The sequence below is a fragment of the Pholcus phalangioides genome, unplaced genomic scaffold (genome assembly GCF_987345545.1).
Source record: "Pholcus phalangioides strain wild (caught in Gottingen) unplaced genomic scaffold, Ppha-v1.0 ptg000003l_1, whole genome shotgun sequence".
NCBI lineage: Eukaryota > Metazoa > Arthropoda > Arachnida > Araneae > Pholcidae > Pholcus > Pholcus phalangioides.
The window spans coordinates 24,760,144-24,777,491 of record NW_028301596.1 but is presented as its reverse complement, the minus strand read 5'-3'; the positions used below and the strand labels follow the sequence as shown (position 1 = coordinate 24,777,491).

General features: G+C 38.9%; 1 protein-coding gene across 2 annotated transcripts in view; it reads right to left on the bottom strand.

The window, feature by feature from the left end:
* Ptpmeg (protein tyrosine phosphatase Meg) overlaps positions 1 to 17,348 on the bottom strand; it is a 595,691-nt gene that overhangs the window by 327,451 nt on the left and 250,892 nt on the right. For both annotated transcript variants that reach the window (XM_089247192.1, XM_089247198.1), the window contains one exon: positions 4,779 to 4,942. In XM_089247192.1, coding sequence (XP_089103318.1) covers positions 4,779 to 4,942 — 164 coding nt within the window. The remainder of the gene's footprint in view (positions 1 to 4,778; positions 4,943 to 17,348) is intronic.

The window sequence follows — 17,348 nt, the reverse complement described above, 5'->3', positions numbered from 1 at the left end:
ACTACAACTACTACGAACTAAAAACTGTGGTCAATGCCGTCCTCCTTCTGTTGTTTACCTTTTTCCCTTTTCTGCTTCCCGGGCCACGATGTTTTTGCCGCTCCGTATAACCACATTTAATCATGTTATCTAATAGTTATTTTTGTCACATTAAAGTATTCTAATTTCCTACAATAGGCTGATCAATACAATTCCGTTTTCGGCTCCACTATTTCTTAAAAATACAACAAATATGGCGACGAGGAAAGTTTGAATGTTGGTATATTTTTCCGAACGATGGCGAAAACTAATCCCAGTGCCGCGGATATTCATCAGGTGCTACTTCAACAGCAGCAATGGATGGAAAATTTGTTGGCAGCTCAGCAACGAAACCAACAGGCACTGCTGGAGCAAATTCTTGGACGACGAGCCGGATCACCGAAGGTAAGCGTCTCTGCATTTCGTCATTTCGATAGGATCCACGACCGTTGGAGCACGTACCTGTGCTGCCTGAATCAACATTTCGAAGCCCACGGAGTCACAGAAGACGAGCAGAAACGTGCATATTTCTTGTCATGGGTCGGTGTTGAAACTTTTGAATTACTTCAGAAACTGTTCGCGGAAGCCGATGTCGCAACTCGTTCGTATGCGGACATTGTACAGAAACTTACTTCTTATTTCGAATCTAAAACCCATGTGCTTGCTGCTAGATGTGAATTTCTCAGATGTCATATGCAATCAGGCCAGACGTACGCAGAATGGGTCGCTGACTTGCGAGGAATTGCAAGGGACTGTAGATTTGTATGTAGTCGTGATGGATGTTCCCAATCTTTTGTGGACTCTCTAATTCGTGATGCCATAGTTCTTCATACTCCTCACGACCAAGTTCGCTCTGCGGCTCTCCAGCATACGAACCCCAGTCTTGAAGATGTCCTCAAAATTGCGGAAGCTTTTGAAGCTACCCAGCGCACCGTGCGGACTCTGAAAGAGAATCCTGATGGTCCATCAACTTTCAATAATCTTCCGCAGTGTGAAGTTCTGCAAATGAAAAATTCATACTCAAAGTCGCGGTCGAAGAATTCCAAGAGAAGTGAAATTCAGTCTTCGAAAAAAACCTGGTGATGTACCTGGTACCTGTTATGGCTGTGGCGGCAGACACCTGAGGTCCGAGTGTAAATTTCGTGAGGCCACTTGTAATTTTTGCAAAAAAGTAGGCCATATTTCTGCCGTTTGCTATTCAAGAAAAAAATCTAATGCAAAGAAAAATTCTCCAAATCAGAAACATCAGCGCGCTAATACCTCTTTTCAGATTACAGAAACTGTGAATGCTGGCGTGGACTGTACAGATAACAAATTACTCATTTCATTGATGGTTAATAACCAAGAGATGCCTTTTCAATTAGATATGGGTGCTTCATGTTCCTTAGTTGGGACCAGTGGATACAAAGCTCTTGGGTCACCACCGTGCAGTCCATCTACTACAAAGCTGAAAGGATATGGCTGTGTTGAAGTTCCGCTAAAAGGAAAAATTCTGGTCACAGTAAAATATAAGGGTAAAATCATGGACCTTCCTCTTCTTGTTACGGATACTGCAGAAGGATGTAACATTTTTGGACTAGACTGGTTCAAAGCGTTTGATTTTCACATTGATGACTCTGTTCAGCGAGTGATTACATTGGCAACAACTACTCTTCATGAAAAATTGTCTGCACAAGTTTTCCAGAGGCATGAAAATGTATTTCGAAATGAACTTGGGAAGTGTAATTCTTACAAGGCTAGTGTTTTTCTGAAGCCAAATGCTCGACCGAAGTTCTGCAAAGCACGTCCCATTCCATTTTCTCAGGAGATTGCTGTCAAAGCAGAAATTGATCGTCTCACTTCTGCAGGCATTTGGAAACCATGTACTACAAGTCAATGGGCAGCTCCTATAGTTGTTGTAAATAAACCGAATGGTTCTATTCGCATTTGCGGTGACTACAAAGTTGCAGTGAACTCTCAAATTGATGTAAATCAGTACCCTATTCCAAGACCTGAAGAATTATTCCAGAAACTCAAAAATGGGCAAAGGTTTTCCAAGATAGATCTTTCCGATGCCTATCTTCAACTTGAGTTGGATGACGATTCAAAGAGACTGTTAGTTGTTAATACACCCTATGGATTGTTCGAGTGCCAAAGACTTCCTTTCGGAGTGGCTAGTGCACCAGCCATATTCCAGTGCTTCCTTGAGCAGCTCATAGCTGGTATTCCTGGTTGTGCTAATTACCTGGATGACATTATTGTCACAGCTCCTAATGACGAGGAACACTGCAAAGCTCTCGATGAACTCTTCCATCGTCTAGAAAGCAATGGTCTTCGCTGTAGCAAGCCAAAATGCAAATTATTCCAGTCCGAAGTTGAGTACTTGGGGTACATAGTCAATGCAGATGGGGTGCGACCATCAGATTCTAATATTGCAGCAGTGAAAGACTTACCCAAACCTAAAAATATCCAGGAACTGCATTCATTTATTGGAAAAATCAACTACTATAACAAGTTCATTCCTGGTTTTTCTCAGCTGGCAGGTCCTTTGAACAAACTGCGAAGAAAAAATGCCAAATTCAAGTGGAAGCAAGAACAAGAGGAAGCATTCCAGAAATTGAAAGAAAACATTGTTAAAGCTACCAGACTAGTGCATTACAACTCAGAATTTCCACTGATTTTGGCAACTGATGCATCATCTTATGGCATAGGTGCTGTGATTTCTCACAGATATTCCGATGGTTCAGAAAAACCGATTGCTTTTGCTTCCAAGACATTGACTGATACACAAAAAGCCTACAGTCAAATTGAAAAAGAGGCTTTATCCATTATTTATGGTGTGAAAAAATTTCATCAGTATTTGTATGGCAGAAAATTCGAACTCCTCACGGATCACCAACCCCTGGTATCCATATTCCATCCCAACAAGCAACTTCCCGTAATGACTGCTCAGAGACTTCAACGTTGGGCAATTATTCTTATGGGATATATGTACGATATCAAATATAGACCAACAATGCAGCATGGAAATGCTGATGCCCTTTCAAGACTTCCAGTTGGTTCAGATGTAGAATTTGACAAATCAGAGAATGCATGCCATAATATTGATGTACAGGTGGATGAATACATATCTCATTATCCAGTTGACTACAAAGAAATTCAAGAAGCAACTGCTAAGGACAAAACTTTGAAAAAAGTTCTCCATTATATTCAGAATGGTTGGCCGAAAGACTTGCCGGAGAACAATGAGGATGTAAAACCATACTTTCTAAGAAAAAATTCACTCTCTGTCAACCGAGGTATCTTGCTACTCCAAACTGAATGTCTTCGTGTAATCATTCCAAAGACTTTGCAAAGTTCAGTTCTCAAGACTCTTCACATTGGTCATTGGGGAATGGTTCGAATGAAACAGATGGCTCGAAGATATTGCTGGTTTCCACAGATCGAGCAGCAGATTGAAAACGCCGCAAACCAATGTCAATCATGTCAACGTGAGAAAGCTTGTCCAAAAGCAATGTTCCAGGACTGGCCAAAACCAGAGGATCCTTGGCACAGAATTCATATAGACTTTGCGGGTCCCTTCCAAAATTCCATGTGGCTTATCATTGTTGATGCATATTCAAAATTTCCTTACGTGATCGAGATGAAATCTACTGCTTCAGAAGCGACTATTGAAGCTCTAAAGAAAGTATTTATCATTGAAGGTTTACCGATCACACTTGTGTCAGACAATGGTACACAATTTACTAGCAAAGTGTTTGAGGACTTTTGCAAATTGAATGGTATCGAGCATCTTACTACTGCTCCATTTCATCCCGCCTCTAATGGCGAAGCAGAACGTTTCGTCAGGACATTTAAAGAAGCTATGAAAAAAGCTGTGTGGGGAGGAGACCACAAGTCAGAAGCACTCCAAAAGCTTCTGATAACATACAGGATAACACCGAAACCTGGTTGTGATAAGTCTCCTGCAGAACTCTTGCATGGCAGACAGCCTAGAAATCTGCTCTCCCTCTTATTCCCTCCAAAGGATAAAAACATTACATTTTCACAAGACAGTACTACCCACAAGTTCAGTATTAGCAGCAGAGTTTTTTGTAAGAACTATTCGAATGGTCCTAAGTGGGTTAATGCCAAAGTTCTCAAACATCTTGGCAAAATGATGTATTTGGTTCAGACGAATCGTGGGAAATGGAAACGTCATCAGAACCAAATGAGAAAAGATCATTCTTCAGAGAAACATCCTACAATGCCATCTTCTGAGTGCTGTATGGACTATCAAATATTGCTGCCTCCTTCTACTAACGATTCAAGGTGCTTGACTGCTCCCAAACCTGCTGATGGTGGTTCTGCGGTTACTGCCAATACTTCAGTTGGACATCCTGAATGCTCTGCACCGATTTCGAGTCAACCCTCTTCTGTTCTTCGTAGGTCGACTCGTAAGAGAACACCGGTCGAGAGATTCATTCCATTGTGAGGGGAGGAATGTTGTGAAAACTACAACAACTACGAACTAAAAACTGTGGTCAATGCCGTCCTCCTTCTGTTGTTTACCTTTTTCCCTTTTCTGCTTCCCGGGCCACGATGTTTTTGCCGCTCCGTATAACCACATTTATTCATGTTATCTAGTAGTTATTTTTGTCACATTAAAGTATTCTAATTTCCTACAATAGGCTGATCAATACAATTCCGTTTTCGGCTCCACTATTTCTTAAAAATACAACATTTATCAAAGATGCTCAAGTTTGAACAAAATTAAAAACTATTGAAATGAAAATATTTACCTGTAATGAAACTTGGAACCCAAACTAAATAGTAGTTGTCTAGAAGGGGGTCTAGACACATGCAAACGAAAAAAAGAATGATGTTCAACACATGATTTCCACAAGTTTTTGCAAGAGCGATAACTTAGCATACTAAAGCCCAACATACTGTCATATTTCTCGATCTGAAAATACCAAAAAAATAATAAAAATAAACAAAATAACTACTAAAAATAACTAAATATAATAAGCACTTTTTAAGTAACAAAATCTGAAACTAACAAAATTTATGTTGAAAAAAAAATTATATTAAATCAGAATAATATGTTAGTGTTGCTTTTAGAAAATATTGAACTGTTATTTATTCTAATGAACAAATAATTTTTAATGCTCTTCGCTTACATCTCAAGTGGAGTCAATATGCTTGCAACCAGGGTATGGGTAATTATTTGATGCATTGTAACTATGGTTTCTGACGTCAATTCTTCCCCATTTGTTCTCAGGAATTTTTTGCAAATTGCACAAAAAAATTATGTTCAATTTGGTCACGAATCGAAAAAACAGTTAAAAATAGGTTAAGAATGCATATTTGAACTACTGTAGTTTGCGGAAAATTTTGTTGCCCAGAAGAACATGAATACACTTGTGAAATACAGAGACAAATGGATTAAAATTTTACTAAATTTTCCTGATAATTAGATTCCAGTGATGAGGAATTACTTGCTGTGGCAGTAAAAAAGGCTCCATCTAACAAAATTAACAAAAAATGGCGTGATCGTGACTTTGTCCCTATGTTTGGTGAATGGAATAGAGATGAATCTCCTGGTTCTTTTTCACGAGTCTAAAACTGATGGAGAAACTAAAAGCTATGGGTATGAAAGGCACAGGTACCATTACAGAAAATCGAGTAGAGAAGTGTCCTATGGTGACAAAATTGCTTGAAAAAAAACCAGATGAGCATGTGACTACAATGTGGATGAAACAGCCAAAATCATCCTTTGCCGATGGAATGAAAATAATGTTGTGACAATGTGCTGTAATGCTATGGGTGTGGGTCCCAATGACAACTACTAGTAGATTTTCATCGGCAGAAAAAAGCCGTATCACTTTGCAACTGCCAAGAATGGTGAAAGTTTATAATGTACATATGGGTGGAGTTGATCAACTTGATCAGAATGTGAACAAATACAGGGTGTTCATTCGAGGAAAGAAATGGCACTTTTGTTTGGTAACATACTTTTTGGACCAGGCCATAAATAATGCCTTTCAACTAAACAGAATTTGTGCAGGAGGTAATCAGCAGGATTTGCTCAAATTTTAAAAGTGTTGCACGATTCTACCTAGAATGTTTTGGAAAACATCGAGAACCAGGTCAACGTGGGAGGCAACCACATGGAATACCTTGAGCAAGATTTGATAAAATGAACCATTGGGTGATTCTTCAAAAGAAACAAATGAGATGTGCTCAGTGCCAATCGAAAACAACAACTCGTTGTGAAAAATGTGATATTGGATTGCATGTAAAATGCTTCAAGGTTTTCCATAGCTTGGTAGCTTAAATGCCTAGGGTCGGCTCAGTACTCAGAATCTGCTTTTCAAAATTTTAAGGAATTTTTGTTTTTGTATTACTTTAGGTGCATAAAACAAAATATTCACTTTTTGTCAAGTTTTTTTTATTTTTAGTATCTTCGACGTAAATGGGTTAAAATAAAAATGTAAACTTTTTATTCCATTCTGTGTGCCCAAAAACCCAATTAGAAAGTTGTTGACACAATTCCACATTCTTAAGTGCAATATTCACTGAGATATTCAAATTCAAAAAATAGAGGAAATTGGGGGAAATTACACTTAGAAACGTGAAACAAATTGGTTGTATCATCAGAGACAGGCCAACAATGTTCTAATCGGGTTTTTGAACACACAGAGACTGTATAAAAATATAATTGGAGGTATGCTTGGAATGTCAACGGTTACAGAGATATCTGATGTGCAAACAATTTGGTATAGCCTGTATAGACACAATTAAATGTAAATTAACAGAAGTAATCAATGGGAATTACAAAGCGAAGAAAATTTCAAATTGGTGAAAGAAATAATTCCAAAACCAATCAAAACTAGGAAGTAATGAAATAATTTGTCTGAGAACTAATGAAATTCAAAATCAATGAATGGAAAATAAGAAAAATTGTTGACATAGGTAATTCTAACACCCATGAAAATTTAGAATAAAAAAATAACTCCAGAATTGTTGGAATTTAAGAATCAGGCCCCCCCCCTCCCCAAAAATGGGGGGCGCGGTGCAACAGCATCTGTCACACATCCCTAACAGCAGTTTTGGTTACAAGTAACGGGGGGGGGGGGGAAACCGAACCAGGGTGGGTATAGGGTAAAATACCCTCAGAGGTTGATGTGAAGCAAAAAAAAGAACGGTTTTGCATAATAAAAAGAACTAAAGAACTGTGGTGTGTATCTAGTTCATCCTAGAAACAACCAAGAGTAGGTCCAGTCGTGCCAGGAAGAGACGGAAAGAGAGATGAATCTGGCAACACGAGGAGTTGATTTTTGGCCAGACCATGCGGTACTGATAGGACGCACTTCCGTAGCTTTACTTAAAATATGTAATTGTTCTTGTATTATGTTTAATTTTTAAAAAAACGTTATAGTAGTTATATAAAGAAAAGGCTGGCTTGAGTTATTTTCAGACTCAGACAAAGGCACTAATAGAACTATGGATTTTCATCGAGGTGGTCCCCCTCTTGACAAAAGCTCTAGTTATGGCTCTGACAAGGGGACATCAGGTTTTCAAAGATGCTATGGTAGGGCATGGCCTGAAGAAGGTTGGAAACCACTGTTCTAAATACAACAGCAGGAAGAATATTTACCAACCTCTCACTTGCTTCACACATAATGAAGCTTTCTGGTCTCTGTAAAAACTCGCCTTAGCTCTGTTAGTTCACAGGTGGGTACATGTAAATGTATGCATCCTGTCTGCACCTAGCAGCTTTGTGTGACAATGCAATATTCTTCGAGATTGCTATTGTAACCAGGGTTTTTAAATTTGCTCACTGGGTAGGCACCCATTTTTCCCCAGGGCTGGGTTTTTTAGCCTAAAAACCCTTTAGGGAAAAATGGGTTTTTTCGTTGGAAAGTTGTTTGTTTTCAAAGAAAATGCATTGGTTTCAAGTTAAAACTTTATTTTGAGGTTGGTTTACACATTTCAAAAATTGCTGCATAGTGCAGTGTTTATAATATGTATATTTTGAAGTATCTAAAATTATTGTTTTAGGAGCAAAAATGTGATAATAAATAATTTCTTGGAATCACAAACACACACACTTTTTTATAACACTTAATGGTTCCGATTACATAGCTAAAGGTTTTATTTTAGGGGGATCAAGACACTTTTGGATACATTTTCTGCAGGGTTTGAAAAATTTGGAGAGTAAAAAATTCAGGCACCATCCTGATTTCAGGGGTGCAAGCACCCCTCATCCATTTCGGAGCAGAAACTTTTATTTTTGGAGCAGAAATTTTGAAAATGGAGCAGAAATAAAAGCTAACTGTATCTGCAATATAAGGAGTAATTTTTCCATGAAATGCCAAAAGTTTCACCAAAAATGGTTGGAACGAATAAATTCTAAATAAATTTCCTTCACAAATTAAAATCCATTTAAATTTTTTCTGAATTATCTTATCTGTCACTACTAAAACATGCATTACTGAAATGACGAATAAAAATGATTACTCTTTTCAAATCAAGCAACATGCATACTAAAAACCTAGGCAGCAAGAATTTCTGCTGCTTGAACACTAAAATCTTATTCATCCTGATATAGCAAAAAAGTGCGTGCAGAATATAATAAGGGTTTCCATGAAAAAAAAATTACCTTCTCACAGAATTTAAAGGAATTATTAAATTTAAAAGCAAAATTTAAAAAAACGAGAAAAATATTAAAAAAATACCTTATTTACTTAAACCAATTCTCAACCTAATAGCATGTTAATAGATTACGAATCATGAGTTGCTTTCGGAAGTTCAGCATCTCAATGACAATTTTTTTCAAACTTTTCATGCCCTTGAACATAAGATTTTGTATGTCATTCCATCAAAGCATTGGATGGACAGATTTTTCAATGTTTGAACAGACTTTCATTTATTTGTTAACAATGAACTCTCTTTCACTGTCTGCATTACCATGTGCTAAAGATAAAAAAGCCTTCACCAAAACTGGAAAAATTTTGAACTTTGGGCTGCTTTCAAGGTTACAAAGTTTGAATATGTCTGCCCAATATCTATCTCGCTATTCTCTGAACTGATTTCACTTCTTGTAATTCTTTGCATTGTAGTGCAATCCATTCATCACACGTAATTAATAGTTCTGTTGGTGATACAATATTAAGCAACATCCCAGCAATACATGAGGGAGTAATGTACCATCCCAGCAATGCATGATAGGGAGTACGAAAAACAAGATGAGAGTGCAAAAGGTAGGACATTTATATATAATAGGTATCTCACAGAAGTTATGTATAAAATGAGCATGCTCCTAGCACAAACTCCTTCCTTTGACTAATGTTAAGAGCATGCCCCTCCCCCACCAATGCAGGGACGGACCGTGCGGCCATATTGGGCGCCGCTCTAAGAAGGGTGCCAAATGGAGTTGAAAGGATGAAAAAAGCTTTGTTGACCAAAAAAAAAAGTCAGTAGCGCCAAAAATAGATTCCGCATGGGTGGAAATGTTTTTCCTTGAGCCGCTCCAATTCACCAAATCCGGATTTTTGCAATGTGAAATTGTCACGATCGGCAACCGCCGACGATAACCATACGACCGCATAGTGGCTAGATGACAAAACTATGAATATTTTCGCTAGAGTTTTTATAGATCCCATTTTTTCCCAACGATCTCCGAAAAATGTCGGTAATTTAAACGAATACAACAATCCCCTTTTCGATGTATGCCGTCTTCGAACGCAGGTTGGCAACAGCGAAATTACCGTTATTTTCAGTATATAACATGGAAGAGAAAAAACGGTCTCCGAAATCGGAAAATTCGGCATATTCATTCAAGGACTTTGATAGCCCGCCGGTTAACCAATAACAGTATAGGATTTTATATTTCAAGGTAGTAGAACTACTTTCCAAGGTCAAGAGATAACGCTATTGTGGTAGATGGTGGGAAGTGAAAAAAATTTAAGTTTCTCCCTCCGTATCTTTTTCCGTGTCTCGGAAAGAACGCGTCCCGTGAACAAAATTTCCATGCTTCTTTTCCCTAAATTCCGGATATTTGACGCACTGCAGTGCATTAGCGGTACCTCCGCGAACCATGGCCGTCTTAAGAGCGTCATGGGCCCCCGGGCCAATTGATTTTTCTGAGGCCCTACCTGGAAAATTCTCGAAAATTTCAAATAGTTTCCATTTTTGTGAGGCCCCTCTTCTCTCGAGGCCCCCGGGCCGTGCCCGGGTGGGCCCATGCGTTAAGACGGCACTGCCGCGAACCACAAACAAGAATTGGCGCAGCATGTAGCAAGAGAAACGTTTCGGCGCAGCTCTTGCACCCCTGTGATTTCTCATTACCCAAATTCATTTATTTTACCACAACCAATCTTCTTGCTACACTTCTGCATGCAACTGAAGGTTCAGATACAATTGCGCAGGAGTCTATTTTTTTATATTCTTTGGGCTTTCAAAATGTGATGAGCTGCCAGTTCACGGATGTGCGGTTCAGAGTCAGTCAGCATTACGATCAATAAATTTTCAGGATGTGCAAAGTAACTGTTTCTTTGTTGCAGCTGTTCTGTTGCAGCGTGAGTTTGAACCGGTGCTGTGCTCCATCTTTACAGGAAGGGTGAATTTTGATAGCAAACCATTTTGGAGCGTTAACCTTGACGACATACATTGCAAGAATTACTAAATTTTCAGAAGATTACATCAATACGTACAAATGTAGAATTTGATTAGCACAAGTTAGCCATCGGGCATGAGACATTTTGACTGGCAATTTGTTTGCTAAATAATTAGGAAATATGCCTGTTGAAACCGATGAGACTACTTTGTACAAATATGTTTGGTCTGTGCTAACACCTCGAACAGAAAACTTGGGTAACTCTGATGAAATACATTGAAACGAAACAACTGGCCTTTTTTCACACATTTCTAGGTCTTTGCCGATTTTCCATGAAAATGTTTTAGGTCCCGATGTGCTGCTATCAATATGTAGAAACAAGTGTCGGAAGGGAAGTTCGTTCATATGCAGTAGGCAGATAATCCACTACAATGGCTTATTTAACCTTTGTTTCCAAAGGGTGTATGACACCTCCAGATTTACCAACGTTTACATTAGTTCCATAACACCCAACTGCTACCAAAAACTCCATAGATATTTCTGCTTCCAGGAAAAAATTGAAGATTGCTTGTTCTATGCATTTAGATGTGCCAGAAGTTGGCGTAATATAACCCAAGAACTTAGACTCTGGTTCTATTATCAATGAAATATGATCTTCAAGAATGATCTGTCTATACATTTTTCTGTCTTTTTCTGATATAATTAATGTTTTATCTTTCCGTCCGTCAAAGTATAAAGCAGGTATTTGTAGGACTTTTTCTTCTTCGGTGGCCAATTTTCGTGCTATATGGCGTTCCCAGCAAAGCTTATTTTTATCAATAATTTCTGAAGTGGAAGTGTTTAATTTCTGAAGAACTGCTGAAGCAATAGCTGCCCCAGCCCTGTCTGATACTCTGTATCTATCACATGTTTTTGAAAGTAAAGCGTAGTCTACTGCACTGTGTGTGTGTTTGTGGTGAAAGACATATCGACAGCAGCCGCCAACATTGAGGCTTGTGAATGTGGCTATAATGCATCATTGCTGTCCGATTGACAAGATTTGGATGAAGTGGATACATTAAGTTTCTGTTTGCTTTCTTTTTGAAGCTGAAACAGTGATTTTTTCCTTAGCATTTTGCTTCTGAAAGTGTCCGTTATTTTATTCATTGCAACAACATCTATGCTTCCGATCACCATTCTTCTAGTGGTTTATTGGTCGATTAGGAAGCTTTTCTCTCTGACAGGTAATTTCTTATGTCTGGGACAAATGCACTCATCGATGTTCTTACACTTGCAGGATGAAATGTCAAACAATAATTTACTGGTAAGGCAAAACTCTTCTACTTTCTTCTTCTGTATTTTAGTGTGTGATTTTAAAAGATTTTGCATTTTAGATAATACGCCTTCAACACCGCTTTCAATCTTTTATATTGGACAGTAGGAATGGAAGCTCTTGACCATATTTCTTTAGTTTTTGCCACAACAATTTTCTCTATTTCTTTATACGTGGGTTCCTTATTAGTTTTATTATCACGTTTTATCTTATATCAGTTCCACTCATAGAACTTCATAACATCTTCGTAGGTTGGTAACATATTGCATTTAATGTCACTTGACTCACCAAATAACAGACATTTCCACTTTGAACGAGTACAATCCATGATGAAAATGGTGCAAACGACCACAACACAATCTCGCCTTGTTGCAGCCGGAGTTATACTGGAAACATGGGTGTGGCACCACCTGTCACATACAATTTTGCTCACAAGTTAACTGACTGAATATTAATTATTTGTTAACTTAACACTTATTTTATATCATGGAATAAAATCTAAGACCTCAAGTAAATAAACTGGTGACAATCGGCCGTTTCAATATGGATTTTTTCGCACCTGCTTTCCTTTCATTTATCCGCACTATGTGGTCTTCTCAATAGTACAGATTTTTGAGGTAGGCAAAACTTTTATTTCATGTTTCGGCATTTGATTTCGAAATTGCTAACTTTAATTTATCATGGCAAATCCGAATCCACAACAAGAAAAATCTGGAATATTATACAGGTACATGAAAATATCGGACAGAAACGTGAGACGATTCTAGAGCCAGAGAGGGAGCAGCAACCTCCAGAAATATTGAGTCTCCACATTTGGAAGAATTTAGGTTCAAAATCTGGGAATCTCTGTCCATAGTAATGAATTGTGGAATGCCAAAACGTTTCCAAATGCCATAGTTTCAGCAGTCTGATCAAGGATACAAATAGCTTCCGGTCATTAGCTGAATCTGTCACTATGGGTCACAACATAGTGATGACATTTCCTTGAAACATGTGAGATGTCAGATTTTTGATAGCTGGCAATAGATGTACATTTTACACTATTCCATACAACCCCTTTTCAAAACTGTTACGCATTGTAAGGCCCGTCATTTGGGAGGGGTACCCCCCCCCCCCCCGGCTTTTGAAAATACACTAAAAATGGCATGTATGTGTGTGTGTGTATATATATATATACCATTTTTAGTGTATTTTCAAAACTAATTTCAAATATATATATACATACATTGAGTACATGTGCTTTGCCGCCTCACCCCCCCCCCCCGGAAAAAGTTGAAATGATGGCCCTGTGCATTATACACTGCTGGCCACCCAAATTGCAACACAAGAAAGACAAGAGATATCGCAACAATATTTATTTTGTAGATAACATGTTGACCAAGCATCAAATGATTAAATTTATAGACTTCTATGAAGTGTGGTTCCTGCCAAAATCAGTAGCCAGAGTAGCCGCCATTGTTGGAGATCACCATTACCACACGCCTCGGCATTGATTCAAAGAGACTTTGGATGTGTTCTTAGGGTACAGCAGACCAAGCAGCTTCCACGCGTTGCCAAAGTTGATCTGGCAATTCAATCTGGCGATTGACGAAGAACCTTTGGACAATGCGTGCCACGTGTGGTCGCGCATTATCCTCTTGAAATATGGCTGTGGGCAAGCCCTGAAGGTAAGAAAGGACAACTGGCCCCAACACCTCGGAGATGTAGCGCTGGCTTTTTAAAGTACCGGCAATGCATACTAGAGGAGTGCGAGAGTGATATCCAATACCGCCCCATACCATAATACCCGGTGCAGGACCAGTGTGGCGGTGCATAACGCAGCTGTTCAGCATCCTCTCTCCACGGTGTCTCCAGACTCGAATCCGACCATCGTGGTGTTGCATACAGAAGCGTGACTCATCAGTAAAGACAATTTCATTCCATTGTGCCGTCCACATCCTTCTTTCATCGCACCATTGGCGGCGGAGACGTCTGTGGTTCTGCGTCAAGGGTAGACGAAGCAATGGACGTCTTGCGGACAGACCACTCTGCTGTAAACGGCGTCGAATGGTACGCGCAGACACTGGATGATGCGATACAGACTGAATGTGCTGTGCTATGGTTCGTGATGTGGCTGAGCGATCCGTCACTGCCATATGCACAATACGCCTGTCATCACGTGAAGTGGTGCACTGAGGTGGATGCGATCGAACACGTCGGTCCGTCGTACCCTCCTGCATCCAACGATCACATATCCGCATTACAGTTGTTTGGTTTCGTCCAACACGACTACCGATTTCCCTGAAAGATAATCCACAATCTCGGTAGGCCACTATCCTTCCTCTGTCGAACTCGGATACTTGATCAAAAGATGATCGCTGTTTTCTACGAGGCATAATTGATCGTTTTTTTGAAAAAACCACAAGAAAAACACAATTGCCGTATTTCAAATCGTCGAAATCTCCAAGCCTTAAATAGCGCTTTGAAGTGGCGCCACAGGCGCGCGTGATGTACGTCTGCGCTGAAATTCTAATCATTTGCATATCTCACCTCCGCTAATGCATGTTGTAAATTTCATATTATTTGCATGCTTCCTTCAGGGTGTTGCATTTACGGTGGCCAGCAGTGTATAAAAACAGTGTGACGAAATGTTAATAAAACATAAAATCTAGTTTAAAGTTAAACTTTTTCGTCCATCGCCTTACTCTTAAACAGAAATTTTCTCATCGCCCCCTCCCAAATCAGTCCAACCAAAACAATCCTATACTAAACACAAAGCTTCTGCGGCTCCGTTGAAGACTAGCGTCCAGGCATGGATCCAGGGTGATCTGTTGCGGGGAGGCAATTTTTTACAGCGAAGGTGTCGATTAGTGAGGTCCAACAAAGTATCCGCAGGCACCAAACATTAAAATTTATAAAAATTATATCTTTTAAATAAGCAATATGCTTATTTAAAAATTGCTTCCAGAGCAACTGGTGCTATAATTAATGAATAAGCTGTTTTTGACAATAAATTTGAATTGTGTTATATTTATAAATATTGTAAGGAATTCTGATGCACATTACCAACTAAAAATATTTTTTTATTAACAGTAACATCTGCAATTGTACAAATAAATGAAAACTTTGTAGATGAAAAAAAGAAGAATAGGAAAAGCATATGAAGAATTATTTTAATATGTTCCTAGAATCATACTTCCTTCTCCTCCGCTTGATAAAAATTAAAGGCTCACAGTTAATCAGACAAAACTATGTGCATGAATAAAAATTCATCCATATGTATTCGATAAATTTATCGAAAGTTTGATAAATGCCGTGTGTGATCCAGCTTTTCAAGTTGAATCGGGTAGATACTTTCAGTATTAATTTAATTTTTTGATCCTTAAAGTATTAAACATTTCTCTTTGCGACATAGGTATATGAATAAAATAAGGATCTCCATCAAACAGAGGAAATTAATTCATAGCTACCTCAGATAATAGAAACATCATTTAATACAAATGATCCTTGTATATTTCAAGAAAAAAAAAAATTAATCCAAAGCCTTGGCACACAAAAGCAAAGCAATTATCAATTAAGTAAGCCCTATGCACACACAATGACAGTCCCTTACCTATAACAGGTCGCACTACGCTTGCAAAAAATGTATGCGTCCCTTGTGGGAGTTGCTTGCCCAGTTTGAAATATGCAGCAATTTGTAGAAGTAAATGACAAGTAGAAAATTAACAGAACTCAACTTTCACATTAAAATGTTATTTATTAAGTTCGGAATAATGTTTCACCAAAGCAAATATTAGATTTTTCAACATATAAAAATCCTTCATTCCAAATTGACAGAATTGTATAATCTCACCGGTTTGTAGAGGGTCAATAATCAGTTAATTTATACGTCCATTAACTGCCGGCTGGACACACGATCTAGAAAGTCTCTTCGGTGTCCCTCTCGTTTGAAGGCCTCTTGGTTGAGGGCCAGATCAACAAGATGAAACTTTATTGCACATACCCTTCACGAGGCCAGCGCCTTTGTTATTTTTTGTCTGACGTCACTTTGACAAGGTTTTTCATCTATGAAAATAAAATTTTTCAATTTCGTACCTGCTGGGAAAAAGATTTAGATAATTGAACTATCACATAAGGATAACTATTGGATAATTTTCCCAGACTAAGGCCAAATGAAGTGGTTGTAAGATGGACAACAACCTAACTAGAGGTTTTTAGTTGAATGAGTTGACAGAGAGTTGACTAGCCAAAAAGGGAGGAATTTATACACATACATATTATAAAAATTTAGGACCACATGTCTTCGTAAGGCCTTTCGGCATCAACGAAAACATCACATTTGCATACAAAAATAAACATTACACAAAGAATATATTATATCGGAAACCTGGCAACATGGTGCAATTTGGAGAACAGATCAGATTTCCCTGACTACGTCAACATTGAGTAAACAATACTGAAAAATGAAGTGCATGGCCCCCCACAATGGGGATGGGAGGCCTGGGACAGTTCTCATAATTTTTTGCTTTTTCACGCTATAAATTAACTACAGAAGGGGCCCGTGAAAAGTCTGACTGGGGCCCCGCTCCAGGATGTGGGGGCCATGGACGGAGGTCTACAGCCCCCCCTCCCCCCCGCCGAAAACAAGTGACCGAAAACAACTCTAAGTTTTCCACATGAGACATTGCAATACCTCCCCTGGGAGGTCCCTTTAATGAAATATTTCAAGACGAACAATTAACCCTCGTCCCAACTATATGGGAATTGGAACCAGATCTCTCCACGAAAATAGCGACATCACCGCCATTAGGGAAATCAATTTATTTGGTATGTCAGCAGCCCAACCTCTGGCCCCCGTTCTCATTCGACAGCCGTAAGATCCCCACCTTCAGACTGCTAAACTAAGCGAGCATTCTGGCCCCTACCCCTCGGTCAGACCTTTAACAAGCTCCTTCTGTAGTTAATTAAAGCGTGCAAAAGCAAAAAAATGATGATAATCGTCCCGGGGCTAGAGCCCTGTCAGCCCCCCCCCTATGTGGGGGCCATGGCCAGCGGGCCCTCGGGTGGTTTCCGGTAGCTGAGAGGTTCCTGGGGGGGGTCTAAAATAAGGAGGATTTTTCCACATAATGACAAGATCACCATTAACATAGAGGGATTGGATCCCAATATGGTAAATAACGCTCACACGCAAACTTTAAATGACCAAATGCTATCAGAAAAAAATAAACCTATGCTTTTGTGTTAGACATCAGAGGAGTTGGCTAGAGTTAGAGACAGCCTAAACAACATTAATTATATTTTAATATATGAGGATGAATTTAAGAAACAAACATTGTTCGAGAAAAAAACAAACAGCAGCACTAAGTTGCCAACCAAATGTAAAACAATATAGAGTTCCCAAAATAGTCGTCCATGACTGCATCATGTGAAATCATTTAACCAGTCAAGTGGTAATGA